We start from the raw sequence: 21,246 nt of genomic DNA, 5'->3' as shown, positions 1-21,246 counted from the left end.
TTTTTATCTATAAAGTTGCTTTCTGCAGTATTTGTTCAATCTGAGCCTGAAGTTTTAACCTGGAAATTACTACTGCAGAATTTTGAAGAAGACTCTTGATTTTACCAAAAATTCATTTGGTAGTCAAAAATATTTGTCAGTCTGGAGGTGGATAAGGTGTGAAACACATATGGTTGTCTCAAGTGAATTTTTGGGAAGAAAGAAAAAAAATTGAGGACTCAGAGGAAATCGTTTAATGGCGATGACTTTGCACAAAATTTTTTTATTATTAAATTCAAATTTGAGGTAACTAGAGTTTTAGGTGTCATAATCTTTTCCTCAGTTTCCTTGACTTTTGTGGCATTAGGCAAAGTCTTCACATAGCCTTGGGTAGCTTGTAAACATTTTTTCCAAACATTCGGACCAAATCAAGCATCTCTCCCACATCAAGTATTCATGCCTTAGTACTCCTATCTTCTTATTTTCTGGAAGAAATTCATTGCAGCTAATGCAGTGGGACTCCCAGTCTCCATTTATGCTCCTTAGGGAGCACTATGCATTGATGGACGCTTTTCCTTCTTTACAGCAAAACACTATAAAACATGTTCCATTTGCATTGATCTGCTGAGCTCTGTTGCATGTTTAAAAATACAAAACAAAGCTCCATAAGCATGTTTGAAACACACATTTCCTGTAACTGTGTCTGCCCTCTCTTTTCATTCTTGCTAAGGAAGTAATGGAAAGCTCATTGCTTGGGCTAGAAGAAGAAATCTTGGATAGCGTGAGCCTCTGGGATGCTTAAGGATGGTCTGGATTATCTAGAACTCCCTGATCTGCATCTAATTTGTTAAATTTTAAGCATATATTACTAAATTACATTAGTATCAGTTGGACAGAAGCAAATTTTTCAAACGTAATGTAATACCTGAAGAGAAATTATTTCCTAAACAGCATCTGCTGTTTGCTGTTACTCTGCCCTGGTGTCCGGGGTTATCCTTTTGTGAAGTCTGAAGAAATTCTATGATTTCTACAGAAAATATTGAAAGTTCTATTCTATCCTTATAAAAATAACTGGAATGTACTGCTTCAGTTCCTAGGCTTTACTGGAATGGGCTGTAGAACTTCCTGCAATTTCGTCTCACCACAATGATATAATCTGTTTGTTATATAAACAATCCTGGTAGTTAGCAGTATCTTTAGTCTTTGAATACTTACCTGTTTCATTTGAACTCTGTACTGCATGACTCTCACTAATATTTAGTTCTAAATGCAATGGTTCATTACAGTTGTGGTTGTACTATTGTTCATTTGGGTTTAAGTTGCAAAACCATATTTCAGGCAAAATGTACTAGTTATGCTTGTAAGAATTTATTATACATACATTAGTAATGGTTTTCTATGTTAATGAACTGTGGAGACAAAGAGTCATTGCTGTTGAGTTGTAAGGTGGCTGTATTTCCTTACATTCAAGTTCTGTGTCCTTTGGTAGTTCTCATTTATTTCTCTTGGTCTTGCTTTTGTCCAGCTTCGTCTGCTAAGTTCTTTATGTTTTTGATGGTGCCAGTCTTTTGACTTTTCATTTTTACATCAAAATCTGCTTCATATTTAACAAAAATGTCTTTTGGTTTTTATCTCTTAATCTTTTCTTTCAAAATCTACAGAGAGAGGGGCGGATGTCATGGAGGGAGGGGAGGGGCAGAAACGATGCTGAAGATTAATGGCAATGCATTAGTATTGTTTCTGTTGTTGTTACCAGACCTTTGGTGTCTCACACCCTAAATACTTTTATTCCCAGTATTAGTGGTTTTAAAGTGACATAGAATGAGTCTACTTCTGTATCTATTTTAAGAAGCACATGAGCCACCTTTATAAACACTGTGTGTGTGCTTAAAAACATTCTGTTCCTCCTTTTAATCCCCGTAGGCCTAACTCCACCTACGACCCCTCCTCATAAAGCCAACCAAGATAATCCTTTTAGGACTTCACCTAAGCCGAAGTCATCATGCAAGACTGTTGTACCACCTTCAAAAAAGCCCCGCTATAGTGAGTCTTCTGGTTCTCAAGGAAATAACCCGATCAAGAAGGGTCCAGAACAGTCTGAGCTGTATGCACAGCTTAGCAAGACTACAGTACTGTCCAGTGGACATGAGGAGAGAAAGACAAAACGGCCCAGTTTGCGGCTGTTTGGTGACCATGACTACTGTCAATCTGTGAATTCAAAATCAGAAATACACATTAAAATATCCCAGGAACTTCAGGACTCAAGACAACTAGAATTTAAGGATTCTTCACCTGGGTGGCAGTGTCAGATTTGTTCTTCTTTAGAACAAGACCAGTATTTCAAGAAAGAGACTTTACAGACAAATAAGCAGGGATCCCATGGTAATAACAGAAAACAGCTTCAAGACCAGGAAATTCGGGCTGAACTGAATAAGCATTTTGGTCACCCCAGCCAAGCTGTTTTTGATGAAGAAGCAGATAAGACCAGAGAACTAAGGGACAGTGATTACAGTAACGAACAATTCTCCAAACTACCTATGTTTATAAATTCAGGACTAGCAATGGATGGTTTATTTGATGACAGTGAAGATGAAAGTGATAAACTATGCTACCCTTGGGATGGGACACAAGCCTATTCATTATTTGATGTATCACCTTCTTGCTCTTCTTTTAACTCTCCATGCAGAGATTCAGTGTCTCCACCCAAATCCTTATTTTCTCAAAGATCCCAAAGGACACGGTCTAGGTCAAGGTCCTTTCCTCAACGCAGGTCTTGTTCCCGTTCTCCATATTCCCGATCGAGATCAAGGTCGCCCTGTAGTAGATCCTCTTCAAGGTATGGTATAGCAAATTCACGTGTGATTATTGTAGTTAATAAGGAGAACAGCAAAAACGTAAAGGAACTAAAAGGAAGGAAAGAAAAAAAGCAAGAAATAACTTATTCCAGTGCAATTCATTCTATTGCTTCTGAGCTGATTAACTCTAAAGGTTACGGGTTTGCTACAGAAACACTTGTTGACAATATCCTTTAATTTGCCAAGTTTACACTTTCTGAGTGAAGCCAGCCAGGTCAGAGGCAGAGCAACTCATGAGAGATGTACACAACTAACCTTTCCCGTTATCTGTGAGCTGCCTGGTGCCAATCTAGCTGCAGCCTCTATCAGATGAAGTTGGTAGTGGCTGACTGACTGCTCTGTGTTAGCTTCAATAAGGAACATTACAGGGAGGCTGAGGGGAGGAAATCACTTGAGGCCCCTTAGTTGACTAGGGGATCGCAGACTGTCACTGGAAAATCCCACTGGTAGCTTAGAAGAAATTGTAAGTTCAGGGAAGAGGTAGAAAATAGTGTCAGTAGACTCAAATGGAATGACAGAGGTGAATGTGTTTCTTCCTGCAGATCTTGTTGCTATTATGAGTCCAGCCACTGTAGACACCAAGCATGCCGAAGTTCTCCCTTACGTGCAAGATCGCGGTCCAGATCACCGTACAGTCGCAGACCCAGGTAGTGCCTTTGGCCTGCAATTGTTTTACTTTGCAGCTGGTTCTCAAGAAATAATCACAGAATCATTAAGGGTGGAAAAGACCTCCAAGATTATTGAGTCCAATCTTTGACCGAAGACCAGTATGTCAACTAAATCATACCACTAAGTGCCACATCCAGTCGTTTCTTGAACACTTCAGGAATGGTGCCTCCAACACTTTCCTGGGCAGCCTGTTCCAATGTCTAATTACCCTTTCAGTGGAGAAATTCTTCCTTGTGTGCAACTTGAACCTCCCCTGGTGCAGCTTGAGCATTTCCTCTTGTCCTGTTGCTAATTACGTAGGATAATAAAGCCTTCCAAAAATTGTATTTTTAATTTTACAGTCACAAATGCAGATGCTTGATTTAATGACTAAGTTATGTTTCCTAGATATGACAGCTATGAGGAATATCAGCATGAAAAGCTGAAGAGGGAAGAATACCGCAAAGAGTATGAAAAACGGGAATCTGAAAGGGCCAAACAAAGGGAGAGACAAAGGCAGAAAGCAATTGTAAGCACTGTGAAGATAACTTTCATATTGAAATAGATTTGTTTCTTTTCACGGATTCTAATGCTAAAATTCACAGTTTATTTGCTTTCTTTTTATAAAAATGCAAAAATTTGATTATGTGTATTTCTTAGTATTTCTAGATTTAAGCAAATATGTGTTTTCATAACAATTTCTGTTTTGATGTCACAGTACTAATTTTTTAGGTTCTATAAATTGCAGCTCACCAAATTTTTCACAGTGAACAGATACAGAGAACTTACTAGAAAAAGGGTTAATCCCAGACAGCACACAAGTAGAATTGAACTAGTCTAATTCTTATACAGATCTACCAGTGACCTGCCTTTTATATTATGTATCACCTACCAGACGTAGCAAGGAGTCAGTTTACCAATTGCTGAACTCTCATAGTGGCTGTAATTGTCTATACAGAGAGAGCAGATGACAGAACTCAAAACTGGGATCACATGACTTTAATTGTGATTTTTTTTCAGCATATATGAGTCAGTTCAATTTTGAGTTATTTTTAGCAAAATAAATAGTCTAAAGACACGATGCAATTTAAAGATGTCATTTAACACTGTCCCTCTCGTAATGAATATGTATTATTTAATTATTTTGTTCATAAGTGTTCTCTATGAAACAACTGAAATACCTGAGGTGAAGGAAATACCACAGGGGGTTAAGCAACTCTCTTGGCTGTTGTAGCACTAGGACAGGAGAATGGCTATTAAATGAGCAGAAGGATTTTACCCCCTTTTAGTTCCCCATTGGCAACTGCATTTTGATAAATTAAACTGGGAGCTGCTTTGAATCTGGACTCCTCTTGTAGTTGCTAAGGTTTGGTTACAATTTAGTTTTCTGTGTCCTACTCTTTCCATTCAGTTGTACCTACACTACTGTTCTGATGACTGTTGCATGAACTGGTGCAGACTGGGACAATTCATCCTTGTTTCCAGATCTTCCCTTAGTGCTCTGTGCAGAGGTCACCGAAATGAATAGGTCTTTCTGCCAGTGCCATTAGTGGCCTTTGTAGTAAAAGGTGATTTGTCACATGCTCGGCAGCATTTCTGCAGAACTGGAAGTGTGTAGAGACTGACAGAGATTGGCATAGTCTACACCAATGAGAAGTTCTGGGAGGGAACAGACACCTTTATGGTCTGATTTTTGTCTCTGCTGCTGTTGTTCTTAGTGAGCTCCAGCAAATCATTTCACACTGCTTCAGGTGCCCTGTCTACAAAGTGTGGGTGATAGGTGTATTTTGTAAAGCACAAGATTTAGAGCTATAACACTCTCTGCTGTGCTGCTCTGAAACTCAGTGAAGGCGATGGAATAATTTTGCTTGGCTTCAGACAGGGCCATATTTAAGTCAATTGTTGCAGTTAGTTTTAAAATATCTGGCTTCCATCTGCTTAGAGGTGAACACTACCTTCCAGCAATCATAACTTACACTGGCTGTTCTCTCTTAGATCTAACACAAATTAGAGATTCAAGTAGACCTCTGTCATGGGTGTATCTTGCTACTTCTCAATTACTGTACCTTACCTGTATAAATAAACATGAATCCTGCTGAGGAGGTAGAAAATTTGATTTAGTTTAAAACAAACAAATATTTGGCAAGTAGGTAATCAAGAGAAAAGGAAAGAAAGGAAACTTAAAAAGCTGCAGATATGCTGCATCATAGTTTCCTGCATTAAAAATTTTAGACATTTCAAAACCAAGGTTGAATTTATTTTCTTTCCATAGTGAGCATTTTGCATGATAATTAACTTAATTAATGGAATTATTTATTAATAAACATAAATAAATCAAACCTAAAATAAATATCAATAAACAGAACATGGCAAAAATCTAAAATCTAGTCATCTGTCTAGGAGCTGCAGGAAATGTAGATTAAATCCTATTAACTCCTTTTTCCAAAGTCTACCAGCACTTTTACTTTAAAAATCTGTATTGAATCATACTAGTTTATACTCTCTGCAAATAAGCAGGGATTAAGGGACAGCAAAGAAAGGCAAGCCCCGATCTCATGAAGCCAATGATAAAATTTGTATTATTTCTAGCATTCTCTGCTCCTTTTCTTACTCCCTCTGGTTTATGGGTCTCTTTTGTGTTACTCTTTTCTTTCTTGAGGGACTCAACTCATTTATCCTTCAGTCACAAGAATCTCCTTTCTGTCTTTCCTCTTTCTACAGTCCCATAAATTTAGATTTCTTTTCTCTCTGTATTGGGGAATTTTTTATTTTGTTCCTTGCCAATTCTCTTGCTGCCAGAACTGATTTATTGCCACATACCTCCAGATACTGTTAAAAGAGTGCCCCAAAGATTGGGTAGTACTAATGCCTCAGTTGTTACACAGGACTGGTGACTTTTCTTTATGAGAAGCACCATGCTATGATCTCAGAAGTCAGTTGTAGAAATGATGCAAAGTGGAAAGGGAAGTTGTGACTGAGCTACAAGTCATCAGGTATCCTTGACTCAGTATCTAAAATTAGTCTCCATCTGACAACTGGCATGGGAAACCCAGGAAAAAGAAATGAGAAAAAAAATCACATATTTTAATCTGTCAAAATCATATGAGAAGCAGTGCCCTCTGATTTTGCAGGCAGGTGTGCAGACATTGACAGAATGCTGAGGAGGCTTGTTTTAGAAGCCTGTGCTCATGCTATGTGGCACAGGCATGTTTAAAACTACTGCCCCTTCAGTCTTGCACGCACCACCTTCACTGCAGTAGCTTCAGATCAGGTAGAAGCCTAGGCTAGCATTTTCCTGTGTGGATTCCGGAATTCCTATCTTGACTTACGGCTATATACAGGTGATTTGATTTCAAAAGGTACTGTGATATTCTCCTCTTCCGTTTCTTCTTTCCTCCTGTCCAATTCCTGGAGATTCAGTTCATTTTTTGTGGATTGAGGTCTTAATTTTGAGCAGTCATGCTTGAAAAATATGGGCTGAGCCCACAAGATATTTTCCATTTAGAGAGTAAGAAAAATATTTTTTTCATTAATTAATTAATTCATTCATTTATTAATTTATACTTTTGATTGTGATTCCTTTGCTAACTTAGCAAATGTTAGAATAGTTTAGTTTGATCTTGACTTGATTTATTTCACAGGGTCCCCATTTTGTTTTATAATGGGTCCTCACTGAATAAGGATGGTCTGCCAACAAGACTTGCTTAAGTGTGTAATGCTAACCAGACACATTCACCATGAAACTTGAGGAGCACTGCAGGACAGGACAATCTGCTTGATGCTTTGTGGAAACTTGGATCCAACCCCCAACCAAGGCAGATCACAGTGATTTGCCAAGTGGTCTGATGACCCTTTTCTTCTTCCAATACACCCCAGGAAATTTCTGAGTTGTGGGGGCTTATACTGCAACAGTTCATTAGACCATGCAGAAAATACTTTTCAAAGCATGGCATCAGGAATAGTTGTCACATTCCAATTCTGGAGTCACCAGTTCGTGATTCCTCATTGACATGGTGCACCAGGGCAGAGAGGTTAAACTGTTTGGTGAGCAGCTTGGTGTTGTGGATCTCTGCTACTCCGCTGCTATGGCCACGATACTGACTTAGAGTCACATCCTCCATGCAGCTGCTGCCAAGAGGTATAACAAAATCAACTTTTATACTCGAGTAGAAAATTACTATTAATATTACTACTTTTCGTTTCTAAATGCTGACAGCCTCAGTGAGACAAGTATCAAGAGTCCCAGTCCCAGAAAGCTTACAGACATAGAAGATAAATGCACTGTGAGACCGCTGCAGCGGAAAGAAACACATGGTTTCAAATAAAATAAATTGCTCTAAAACAGGAAGGCAGGAGAAAGGTGGTTTCATAAATGAGTGCTTGCCTTTTCTTAAGTCTAAAACCTATAATGGAGTGCATTTCCACTAATGAAGGATTCAGTGTACATCGTATATTTAGGTTGGATTTATTTGTTTTTGCTTGTCTTGATGGCCTTGATCCTAGGTACTCTAATTTTGCTGTATGAGTTTATGAATAAGTATCAAATGGATTACCTAAACCTTGAGGTATACTGGTCCATCTTCTTTTTTTCTAGCAGTCACCATGGAGTGTGGCTGAACTGTTCAGCCCTCAGGTAGCCCCACAGCAGCACTTGATAATCTTTCTTTTTGTTCTCTTTTTGTTCTAGTTTTTGTCATTTTTGCTTTTGCCATTCATACTTCCCAAAGGTCACACTTATTCTTTACTGAATCTGAAGAAAATTTTTCCTGCTATTATTAGTAAATCAGAATCTTAAGCTTAAATGGCTTTTTTCCGTCCATAGCATTTCTGTTTTTAAAACTCTGTCCAGACATTCCCATTGCATTTTTAAAATGGTATTTGGCCCTCAGCTCTAGGGATAAAAGTCTTCATGGCTTTCTACTGGAAGAGAAGTCACATGTCATGGAAGGCAACACAGGCACGGGGCTTGCACCCAGCCAGCCACCTCTGTTGTAGCAAGAAGCAGAGCCTCTGACAAGCCCATAGCAGAACCCAGCTTTAAAATGCTCCTGGATTATTTCTCTCAGCTTCACATAAAGCATTACCTGGCTCCTGGAGAATTAGGTATGCAAACAAAAAGTGGTAGTGAAAATGGGAACAGCAGCACTATGCTGTGTTACCTCTGGAGTGGCTGCCTTCAGTTCCCATGGGCTCTGCTTAGCAGCACCACAGGCAGGCAAAGCAAACTGTTGGGGGAAAAAGCCAAAAAAGCAAGTGAAAACTAAATACATCTAATGGCCTGTGGTTAGTTCCTTATGAAATAAAGACTTAAGAATAAGGAAGGGCAAAGAAAATAAAGTTTTGGAGGAAGCCTTTGCAAGACAGAAAAGATCCTTCGCATCGGTGAATGTTTTGGAGGATGAGTGGTCCCTTTATTAACCCTTAGATGTGTAAGGTATATCCTAGTCCCGTTTTCTCAAGTTTTGGTATTCTAATGCTTTAGTATTTTTGTTTGAGACTTAAAATACTGCTTTTCAGTCTGAGATTTTCTGCCACATCTTCCTATTAAAATGTTTTTACTGCAAAGAAGAAAGAGCAAGATTATGTAGAAGGAACTTTAGATAAACCAAAAGAAGACAGACATGTTGGGCCTGAGGGAGTTGACTAGACTATTCTTTCCTTTTTTTTTTTTCGTCAACGCAATGAACTACGCTTAAATTTTGTGATGCAAAATAAATCATCTGCACTTTTTGGAGGGAAATATAAATAGTATCTTCTGAAGTTTCCTGCAGGTTCCCTCTGCCTATATTAAATAGTAAGCAAAGGCTGTTCTTCGCAATTCTCTAGGTTTTCAATTTATCTATCATCTCTAACAAGTGCTGTTTACTTAATATGCACGTATAGGGTTATGCATGTAACTTATTATCCAATAAAGGTCTTTAACATTTAGAGGTATGTTGTAATCTTGTTAGGCCTCTATAGCTCTTATTATTAATGGAAATAAAGACAGGCATCTCTGTGAATACATACACATTCTTCGTAGCTGCTTTAAATAAACGAAAGTTTACCAAGACAAAGACAATGCTGTATGGATCCTGTGTTCTCTGGTGTGTTATTCCATCATAGCACTCTGCGTAAAAAATGCTTGAACACATCTTCTCATGTGTGCACACTGGAAGACATATGGTGCATTTCAGCTTTAAATTTGAATTTTCTTAATTTTGCAGGTTTAACTTATTCCCTTAATGGTAGTTTTAACAGGTTTTTTCTATTTTTTTTTTTTTGGTTTATTACAGTTGTCTTAAAGGGTTTTTAGAGATATAAAGGTTATTAGAGGGATAGAAGAAGGAAAAATTGCACAGGCACGCACACAGACTTATGGAAGAGTGTGCAATAAGATATTTCCATCACACTGTAATATAACAATCTCCATGTCAGTGAGTGAAACATTATGTTTTTTCAGTTGAGATGTATTATCTCAGCTAAAGTATATTAGACAGTCTGCTGTGTTATGTTCTGCTCCATCTGGTCAGTCATTTAGGTTCAATAGCAAGTATCAATGGAATTGTTTCTTATCAAGTGTTTCAGTGCGGTTAAATCCTTGATTTGGTAAAACAGTCTAAAAAAGTAATTACTGTGCATGTGCAGATTTTCCTGTTTTTGAAGTTTATGGCACCCAACCATAGTGAAAGTAAGCAGAATTAGAATGGGGAAAATGGAAGAAATGCAGATTTCCCTTGCTTGCATTCTACAGTCCCTGGTTCGCAGAAGCCCTACCCAAACTCCTCTGTCAGGAAGGTCAGAGCTCTGGACTGGGATGCAGTAGAGACAGAGATAAAAAGCAGCGGCTGTCTGTAAAGTACCCTTGTGCCCTACATGTATGGCCTCCCATATGCACACTTCCTTCTTTTAGCCATTCTAACTTCTCCAAACTGCATTGATACAGCAGAAAACAAGGGCAGCTTTTGGACCCTGCACTTGAGAAGGCGTAACATTTAAAAATTAAAGTGTCTGTCCCAGCAGGGTTACAGAAGACTAGTAAGGCACTCACCTTGGTTCCTTATGTAATCAAAAGAGGCAGTAGTTTCAAGCAATTAAATGAGATACTTACTTGATTGCACTGATCAGGGAGAGTATGTATGTGTGTATATATATATATATATATACATATATATATATATATACTTTGATAAAACAACCAAGGACTCTGCTGGGCTGACCAGGGAGCTGTAAAGGACCCAGGTGATTCTTGTGCCATTCCTTAGTGGGCAGGGCTTTTGGGTAGGAATGTTTGATTCTTGGATCTCTGTTTTCTGCAGCTTTAAACTTCCATTTCTCAGGAGCTTAGACTAACTGGATCTGAGCCCCTGAGATTTGTGAGGCCAGGAAAAGAGTCGACAAAAATAGTTGACTGAGTGTGCTAGTGAGAAAGAGTTTCTGTTGGGAGACAGATATATTAGTGTTAGCTTCCTGCTGCAGGAATTGTTTATTTATTTTGTATTAAATAGTTCCTGGGAGCCAAGTGCTCTCCTGGGAGCAGGGAGCCAAGATTTTTGGCACCCGTAACTAAGAGTTCTGATGGTCCCTTTATCTCAAATGAGTACTCAAACAAGTAAAGAGGAGGCATCAGGATAATTTTCATTTTTATATGTGTTTTGGTCTGATCTCAATCCTATTGTCCATGGTCCAAGAATGACTAGTGCTTTATGCCTCAATAGGGACTCATGGGAAAGATATATTTTGTGCTATATCTGAATTGTAACACTATAAACTACCTGTCTCTTCAGGCTAGAATGTTTCTGAGCAGGAATGCAAGTCTATATTTAGGTCCCTAGAGCCTTTTGCATTGCACAGTTGAGGTGCCATTAGCCTTTAGGCACCTCCAGGTTACGATAGTCATGAATTCTCAGCAGTCAGTATAGCTCCTTCGGCATTCGGCACCTAAATTCTGCACAAGTCTCAGGTGCCAAAGCTGATGGTTTAAACTGACATTGCTCCAATGACAGATTTACACCAGCTGAGAATGTGGTGGTGGTTCGATTTATGGGACCCATAATATGCGAGTGTGTAAGGGATGAGCAGTAGGGCTGGTAGTGCCAGGGTTCCTCAGGCCAGAGGCAATTGGAGACAGGAAGGCTGAGCACCCAAGCCAGGTATAGCTGATGCTTCTTTGCCCTGATTACCTTTAGGTCAGTGTTTTTAAGATCTCTTTTTGCCTTTTGCTTTTCTTTCAGCTCACTAAATGGCTCTACTCTCAGCAAAGTGTTCATCCTAGAATTCATGAAGTGATTCTTAACAGGGTTTCCTAGTCCTTCCCTAATTCTGCTGAGCATTTTCACTAAGGGAGAAGGGATATGACTGTGACTCCATTGTTTTAAATGGTCTGATGCTTTGTTCCAAGGGTTGAAAGAACATGCAAATGACACCCTGGCCTGTGAAAATCAGGGACTTCAGTCAGGTGTGTTTTTTTCTGCATAAACCAACAGGCAATGGTGACTGCAAGGTATATTTTACTGTCCTGCCTTCCCCTCAGAAATATTTATTTTAATAAAAGTCATCTTTTGGACCCAATCCTGGTTTTGGCTGGGATAGAGTTAGTTTTCTTCTTAGTAGCTGGTACAGGACTGTGTTTTGGATTTATTGTGAGCATAATGTTGATAACACATTGATGTTTTAATTGCTGCTAAATAGTGCTTACTCTAAATCAAGAACTTTCCAGTTTCCCATGCTCTGCCAGTGAGCAGGTGCACAGGAAGCAGGGAGGGAGCACGGCCAGGACAGCTGACCTGAACTGGCCAAAGGGATATTCCATACCATATGGCATCATTCCCAGTATATAAACCAGGGAGAGTTGGCCGGGAGAGGCAGATCACTACTCAGGGATGGGCTGGATGTTGGTCGGTGGGAGGTGAGCAACTGTAGTGTGCAGCACATTTTTCTCTTGGGTTTTATTCCTCCATCTCTCTCCTTTTCATTACTATTATTATATTTTTCTTTGTTTCAGTTATTAAGCTGACCTTATCTCAACACACAAGTTTTACTTTTTTCTGATTCTTCTCCCCATCCCATCAGAGTGGGGAATGAGCTAGTGGCTGTGTAGTACTTAATTATTGGCTGAGGTTAAAACATGACAACCCTCGAAAGTTTTCCCTCTGTTTTAAGGTATGGATTATAGTGGAACAGGATTGCAGGATGAATCAGCTATTGAGTCATCTGGGTTTATAATGTTATGTTTGTAATACATTTTTTTATGTTTATAGTACTTTTATGCAGTTATTGTGTTACTTTATGCTACTCTGCAACTAAGATGGGTTTTGCTCCACATTGTATAGATGGCAAGAGAAAGGGAGCTCCTAGTTTGGAAGAGTTTGCAGTCCTGGAGGGGAAGTGGTAGAAAGGGTGAAAGGGAAGAAGGTGCAGTAGGATACAAAGGGATCTGTCAGTGTACAGAGAACAGTACCAGCAAGCAGTGAACCCTTCCAGGAGCACACCACCTAGCAAATGGTAGTGTCATGTAAATGCCTTAGATGCTTTCCAGGAGAGAACTATTTCGTTTACTTGCAAGATGCAGTAGGTCTTCCACAAGAGACTATTTCTATAATTATGCATCCTCTGCACATCTTTGTATGTATTTGCATGCATATATGTCTAGGTTCATGACTATTACACATTTGTTAAAAATATGCCTTCCCTGTTGCTCTTCATCAACAGGAGGAACATCGTGTGATTTATCTGGGTAAAATCAGACCTGACACAACCCGAACAGAACTGAGGGACCGTTTTGAAGTTTTTGGTGAAATTGAGGAGTGCACAGTAAATTTGCGGGATGATGGGTAGGAACTTTTGAGATTACTTCTTGTTTGGGACCTGCCATATGTAAAAAATTATGGCAGTAAGATTATTGGTATGGGAGTTACTAATATAAGTGCTGTGACAGATGACATGCTGAGTTCAAAACCTTATTTATTTTCTTTCATCCTTATTTATTAATCTTGCTAGTTGAGATTTCCTGTCCCAGAAATAAGTATTTAGCTGTATGACAGGACAATCATGCTGATAAATGGATGCAGTACTTCTGACATTTCCACTTCTGGGTCTCCTGCAAGTTTGCTTTCAGGAAGGGGTTACACTAATATGTGTTAACTCTTTTCAGCTTTTGTTCACAACTGTATTTTTCAATTTCAGAGACAGCTATGGTTTCATCACCTACCGCTATACTTGTGACGCCTTCGCTGCTCTTGAAAACGGATACACTTTGCGCAGGTCAAATGAACCTGACTTTGAGCTGTACTTCTGTGGACGCAAGCAATTTTGCAAGTCTAACTATGCAGACCTAGGTAGGTATTTTGGTCTATGTGAATTAAAGTACATAACTGGAATCTTGTAACTCATGAGAATTTAGGGTTTGCTACTTTTTTGTTTACTGCTTATATTATTTAAATAATGGGGGATGGGGGGGGAAGGTGTTGAAGGAAGTGGTTTTCACTTTCTGTGAGAAGTTTAAAAGTTAACTAATCTGAGCTGGCTTCTTTCAAATATTCCAGACTGTGAAAATTCTTTTAAAGCCCACTTCCACCATTATAAAAATAAGTGCTCAATATTCAATAATACATTTCTGTGTTGAAATGGTAGCACCACAGAAAACTCTCACATGCTTTACTATTTATTGCTATAACTGCTTGGTTCCGATACCTCATTTATTTATATGACTGATAAACAGAGAACAAAGGAAATGCCTTACCACAAAAACTTCATTAGGATTCTTACTTTGCCATGAGTTCTGTGGTAGATGTGTGGAACTTGCCAAGGGCACTTCTTAAACACAATTCATAGATACTCAAGTTTGAAAGCGAGATGGGTTTGTGACCAAATCTGACCCTTAGTGTGGTAAAAGCCACTGATCTCAACTGGTGATTCTAAAATTGTGCATAAACATCGATGGATGAAGGTGTCTCCTTGAAGAGACTTCAAGTAATTATATAAAGGCTCCAGCCTGTGGAGAGCTTTGCAAATCTCATAGTGTTTGCGGTCACACTGAAGTGGGGGCATTATGCATACCAGTCTCCAGACCCCAGTATGCTGTAGTAACTCTAGGCTCAAGTGTACATACTGGCTGTGCTAACACATCTGGGTCTGTCCAAGTCTTGCCTGGGCAAAAACATGTGGTTCTGTCCTATGCTCTGGGTCAGGGTGTGATGCTTCCCCTCGCAAGGATTTTTGGAGATGTTCAAAGTCTTACAGAAGGGATACTGATGTTAAGTATATTCATGAAGAGACCATGCAGACTACCAAAACAGCCTCTGTAATATTATAATATATGATAAACTCAACTCTTATTTAATTACCTTTTAAAATGTAAAGTATTCATTAAATGTTAAATCTTTCCTAATACCTGTATAAATAGACTAAAGGCATGGGAGATACTCTTTTCTGAATAACATAGCAAGGCACATTTTACTGTTGAATTTGTATTAATCAGATATTGTGGGTTTTTTATGAATAAATGACCACAGTCATTAAAATCTCTCATAACCCTGTAACAGAGTGCTAATGAAATCTTGTATGTGCTGCCCTCGGCTTTGTACAATGCAGGAAGTGCATACAGATATATTTTTTCTAACCAATTGATGTCTTTTCAAAATAAATTATAAAGATGATACGCATTGTTCACAATGAATATGCTATAATTCACTTCAGTGACTAAACAGATAATGTAAAGCTAAGAAAAGGCAATTGACTGCCGAAGAGATATAGTGTTGATGCTGAAAATATAAAAGGTAGCAAGGCATTTGTCGAAATGTAGTCTGATAAAAACAGTAGAACCAGATTTAAGTCTTGCCTTGATTTAACTTATCTTCAGCAATGGAAGCCAAGGTCATCTCTGTATCTCAGAAAATCTGGGGTTTTCAAATAAGTTGTCTGAAGGGAACCCTCTTGAACATTTTTCATCACTGGGAGTATTCCTTGTCAGGTCTCTCCATAGTGAGTGGGATTCCCAAAGTATCTGTGAGCAGAGTATTTTCACTTTGTCCTGCTGACACCTTGAGCTTCTGTACTTCAGACTGCATTCTCTGTGTTTTGCAGAGTATCTGATAGAGCAACATAAGGAAATGGCAGGATGAACTTTAAAATTCATGAGCTGGTACCAGGACAGAGAGAATTAATCAGCCTTGGGTTGAGTACAGAAGAAAGAAAACACTTGAAAATAGTAGTCAGAAGTTTAACACCTCTCCTCTGTGAGAAGCTATTGTCTTAACAGAACTTGTAATGAACATTTAATGCACAGTGTGTCTTATAGTGGTAGATGGGGAGTTCTGATTAATTCAACACAAGAAGTGGCAAGAAAAGGGCACTCTCATAAAGGAGTTGTAACACAGGAACTGGGGAGAGTCAGTGTTAAGCAGGGTTGACTCCAAATAATTGGAGTCCTAGAGCTGTGTGGCCACAAACGTACAGTCCCTCCTCTGTGCTAGGAACATAGTGATGTCTGTGTCTGAGCAACTGGCAAAGCTGGAGCAGGTATCACAGATCACCGGAGCTGGACTGTTATTGCTGCTATGGCTTATCACATATGATGCAGAAAGCCCACCTGCTTGTACGGCCATGCAGAGGCCCTGCCCAGAATAGCTCTGAACAAGCAAACCCCCCCAAATGAGTGGAAGCAAAACCAGAGATTCAGGGAGGTGTACTGACTTGCACAAGACCCCAAGGCAGGGCAAGCAGAAGCAGCCATGTCCTCTGTGTGCTGCTCACAGGCTGCCCTGGCTTTCTTCAGAACCGTCCCCCTATTACCTTTCTCAGGAGAATTAAGTTTTGGATATTGCATGTTGAGAAACAGCCATTGCAAGACAACAGTGGAGTTTTGGGTAAGGCATCTGTCAAGATTATTTGGACTACTTTGAGACCTATACATAGCAGTGTGTTGTGCTCAGGTCCTTGAGGAAACCGTTTTGAGTTAAGCTGTTCTAGATGTACATGCGATTAATGGTCCCCCCCCAGTGCTGATGATGTGTACTGCTTTTGTTAAGTTCTGCTTCTTACCAGAAATCTCTGTGCATGCATAAAGCTTCTCCGATGATCATTTCTATGCTTTTATCATCCCATAACGTTGTGGTTGTAAGTGCATTGTTTCTTCAATGCCTTGAGTGTAGCAATGTACAGAGAAAATAAGTATTCGCTAGTGGTTCTTGCCTGTTATCTGAACTTGCGTCCTTTGGGTTTCAGATTCAAACTCAGATGATTTTGATCCTGCTTCCACTAAAAGCAAGTATGACTCCATGGATTTTGATAGTTTACTTAAAGAGGCACAGCGGAGCCTGCGTAGGTAACATGCATGTCATCCGAAGAAAACAAGGGGATGGCGAATACCTCACGGACATCACGTCCTTCAATAATGGACAACTAAAAAGTCGTACTTAGGAATTTCTCCCACTTTACACTCTCTGTTCAAAACCATGGTTTACATGAACACAGCTGCTTGACGAGTGGAGGAGCAAGACGTCTGTCCAGTAAGCACACGCATGTCCATGGGTGTCAGCTTTGCTTTCGCGGGTGATCGGTGGCAGGGGAGCCGGGCGTTCCTTGCGAGTTCAATGCAAATCACGAGACATGGCAGCAGTTCCACAGAGATATAGTACAACAATGAACTGCAAAACCTGTACATATTGCATTTTAACAAAAAAGAACAAAAACAAACGGAAAAAAACCCAATGTGAGAACTATGGCTGCTGATGTCTGGGAATCAGACACTGCTTTTTTGTTTTGTTTTTTTAAAAGAAGCTTCTTCTCAAAACACAGTGATAATATGACAATCCAGAAGAAACCACAGGTCCCAGAAGCCAACAATCTGTTTTAGCTTTGTTTTAAGATTGTTCTTTTTTTTTTTGGTTGGGGTTTTCTTTGTGGGTTTTTTTTTGTTTGGTTTTTTTGTTTTTTTTTTTAGTCCTTGCAGAAAAGAAAATGAAAGGCTCAAGCTTCCCTAACATTTTGAAGTTTCATCTTTTAATTCTGACACCCATGTAAATGTCTACAACATTGATCTTCCACAGCAAAATTTTCAAAGCCTTGTTAATGGTCAAATGTGCAGCTTGTTCAGCGATTTATTCTAATGAGCGGACGTGGTGTTACATTATTAATGAGAGTTGGATATAACTATCTGGGTGTGTGCGCAGATAGTTTATTTGCTACATTCTCTAAAGTAGTTGAGTATTTACAAATGTTAAATGGATTATTTTTATTTATGTACATACTGTATGACGATGTTCTTTTTTGTTACAGCTATGCACTGTAAATGCAGCCTTCTTTTCAAAAACTGCTGAATTTTTCTTAAACAAGAATATTCAAATGTAATTATAGGAGGTGAAACAATTATTGTACACTAACATATGTAGAAAGCTGAACTTATGCTTATATATATTTGATTGTAAAAAAAAAAGAAAAACGTGTGGGTGAGGGTGTGAGTGTGTATATGTGTGTGCGCGTGTATCTGAGTGCAAAAATCAATTACACACATTCATCCCTTCTTTGGTGAGCTTATATAAAAATTTTGTCAAGAATTGTTCTAGCCCAAAAGGTATTAACCACTTCTGCAGTAGTTTTCTCATTTTTCTCATTGCTTGATTTTCTTTTGCAGTTTTATACACTGAATTTGTTAGGGGAATGAAATTTTCTCATCTAAATTTTTCTAGGAGATATCATAATTTTATGTAAAGTCTCTCAAATGGGTAATCATTAAGAAATGTTTTTATTTTATGTATCAACAGTAGTTTTGAAACTAGAGGTCAAAAATCTTTTTAAAATGCTATTTTGTTTTAATTTTTGTGATTTTAATTTGATAAAAATGTGCTGAGGTACTAAGTACAGTATGATTTTTACAGTAATTCTGTGTCTAAACACTGTTCTTGAAGCCAGTAATCTTTTCATTGGCAGTTTAATGATGGTATTTATCTATATTTTTTACAGTTACGCATCCTGTATAAATACCAATCCTTCATTCCTTTGTTTACTAAAGAGACATATTTATCAGTTACAATTATCCTATTTATTATAAATTATGAGATGACTAAAAGAATAAAAAGGCCAGTGGAAATTTTATACCGAGGATGCATGATGGTTGTCAGTTTGGGGTAAGCAAGTGCTTCGTTTGGAAATTCCGCTTTTGCAGGAGTAGTGGGTTGTTTGGGGTTTTTTTTCCTTTTTTTACTATGCACTAGCATGGCCTCAGATGTGCCCATGACATTGTTGCTGATGACATTGCTTCTGTTAAATTAAATAGAAACTTCAGGAAAGAAAAAAACCGCAAGAGTAAACTACTGCTATTCTGAGCATCAGAATTTCGTCTGAACTCAGAGTGTCTACACTGAATCAGCAAAGTTTGATATTTGCTTGTGAATGTATAGATTTGTTATTCTATTACTGTTTGGCATTCATGACTACTCTGAAAGGTATGGCACACCTAACTATTTAATCTACTTTCCCACTCCAAATCTTAGAAAACTGATTCCACCCCCATGCCAGTGCAGTTGATTTTGATGGCTGCATTCATTTTATCACCAGCATATTGTGTTCTGAGAGATTCCACTGTCTGTCCTGTTGGATGCTTGCTTGATTTTTTGGCTTCTTATTTCTCAGTAGATAGATAGCAATAAAACAAAAAAAAAGAAAAGAACTTTTCTGGAGGTTCTGTGTTACAAATGTAACATTCTTTAATCTGCATAATTCTTGTTGTTGCTCTGTAGGTTAAAAATGCAGGTATTTTAACTTTGTGTGAATGCCAAACTAAACGTTTACAATTTTCCTTTCTGGATTTTGAGTATCTTCTGTTGTAAAGAAAACTATTAAAAGCAATAAATTATTTTTAAGAAATCAGTATTTAGTATATCATATTATGTGTTCAAGGACCAGATGCATTACCTATTTTGCCTTTACATTTCTGTGATTAAATTTGAAAACATTCTCTTTTGCCCTTGATTGCTGACATTAATAAATTGGTGTGGGGCTTATCGGGGGGATTATTTATTTTTCACCAAGCAGGCATAATGATGAATCAGTTTTTTTTTTTTCACTGGCCTGGCAAACATTCTCATCTTGAAGATGGCTTTCCTCTGTGGATTTACAAATTACATATGAAATTAATAGAGCTAGGATTGCTGAATAAAGCTATTTGGATCCTTCATAGACACTGTAGTAGGAAACCCATCAAAATATCAACTTGGTGTTTCCTTTTCTTTTTTTCTTCCCCAAGAACATTTCAAATTAGCACATGTACCACATTGTCACTGGAGGCAAATTGCAGCATAGCTCTGTGTGTCTTTTAGATGAAGATTGTGTTGTTGCTTTCATGCTGTGGTAAGTACCACATCCACAATACAGGTAGCAGAACTGGTACTTAGAAACTGTGGTCTTTCCTAGAACTGTAAGAAAGTAATTCCTACAGAACGGAAAGTGATCTAAATACTAATCCAAACAGAGGGATCCTAAAGTTTAAGAAAAATACCTGAGCTAGATTACTCTGAAAAGCAGTTGTGCTGCCATCACCAAAAGCAGGACTGAGAGAAAAGTTTGTGCCTCTGGGGTGTAACACTTGGGTCAGTTGAAAAAAAAATCACAAAGCGACCACAACTTCTTATCATCCCTTTAGATGTAAGCTTACAGTAGGTAATGTGTCCTTTTTGATGGCTGTAATGAGAACTTCAATCACTGTAGTATAAGATCTGATCTATAAATGACCTAGAATAGCCATGTAATATAATGTGATGATTCTAAATTTGTACCTATGTGACAGACATTTTCAATAATGTGAAACACTGACCTTATGGAGCTACTGTAAGATTTGTACAGTATAGGTGAACATGTAAAGCTGTTGGTTAGACTATGCTGAACAGGGAAAGTGAGATACTAGTTAAGCCCAAGCTGGGCTATTTTCCACCTGCCGATTCTACATGTACTTTTGTGGTTTAAGTCATTGTATGAAAATTCCTGTGATTTTTTTTCTTTTTTTTAATGTGCAGTACACATCAGCCTCACTGAGCTAATAAAGGGAAACGAATGTTTCAAATCCATTTCTGTTTCTCTTTTTTATCACAGGTGACAGGTTTTTTCCCCCTACAACAGGTTGTGTACTGGGTTTTGTATTACTCTTTCTAGTGGTTGTAATTGATTTGAGATAGTAGTCCAGAACACACCTGCATTACTGCACTTTGGGCAGGGGACAGAACTGCCAGTTTTAATACATTTAATGGTAAAAAGATGCTGCATGCCTTTCTGTCATGAGTACCCAAGGCTGTTGAAGAACTGACATAAACTATGTAGGAAAACCTTTGAAGAATCCTCAGTGGAGTTTAAGAGTTACTGGTTTGAGTAAGGAAGGGGTGGGGAATGTAAGGGCTTTTCTGTCTGGCCATATTTGGATCTAAGTTGTGGAGGTAGTAGGATCTGACAAGTGCAAAATGGTTGGTATCTTCCATCCTGAGGTGATAAATATCTGTACTAGGAGAAAGCACGTCATGAGAGCCCTTCACCAGCCTCTCTGTCTCAGCAGACATTCGAGGAGGACCAGACAGGTAGGTAGCTGGAAAGCATGGCTTTTCTGAATCCTTTGTGGACGGTACAGTGTGCAGCATGGTGTATTTCCACACCAGCATTGCCGCTGGGCAGGCAACAGATAGGCCAGGGGATGCCAAAGGATATTTACAACCCATCATTTACACGCACTGAAAAAGGCGAAGAAACTGCTTTTCTTTGGTTTTCCCAGGGTTCAATTCACATGTAGCCAATTTAAGGCTGT

The 21,246-nt window shown here is 38.6% G+C and overlaps 1 protein-coding gene across 4 annotated transcripts in view; it reads left to right on the top strand.

Moving 5' to 3' along the window:
• PPARGC1A (PPARG coactivator 1 alpha) overlaps nt 1–20,521 on the top strand; it is a 373,942-nt gene extending 353,421 nt beyond the window's left edge. For all 4 annotated transcript variants that reach the window (XM_027686341.1, XM_027686343.1, XM_027686342.1 and 1 more), the window contains 6 exons: nt 1,903–2,815; nt 3,377–3,481; nt 3,891–4,011; nt 13,173–13,294; nt 13,647–13,798; nt 16,686–20,521. In XM_027686341.1, the coding sequence (XP_027542142.1) occupies nt 1,903–2,815; nt 3,377–3,481; nt 3,891–4,011; nt 13,173–13,294; nt 13,647–13,798; nt 16,686–16,789 (1,517 nt within the window). In that variant the 3' untranslated portion in view covers nt 16,790–20,521. The remainder of the gene's footprint in view (nt 1–1,902; nt 2,816–3,376; nt 3,482–3,890; nt 4,012–13,172; nt 13,295–13,646; nt 13,799–16,685) is intronic.
• Nucleotides 20,522–21,246: the final 725 nt, after the last annotated feature.

Source organism: Neopelma chrysocephalum, unplaced genomic scaffold, assembly GCF_003984885.1.
Source record: "Neopelma chrysocephalum unplaced genomic scaffold, ASM398488v2 Primary Assembly neopelma1_71, whole genome shotgun sequence".
In the NCBI taxonomy this organism is placed as follows: domain Eukaryota; kingdom Metazoa; phylum Chordata; class Aves; order Passeriformes; family Pipridae; genus Neopelma; species Neopelma chrysocephalum.
The sequence above is the reverse complement of the archived record's forward strand: the minus strand, read 5'-3'. Positions and strand labels throughout refer to the sequence as shown.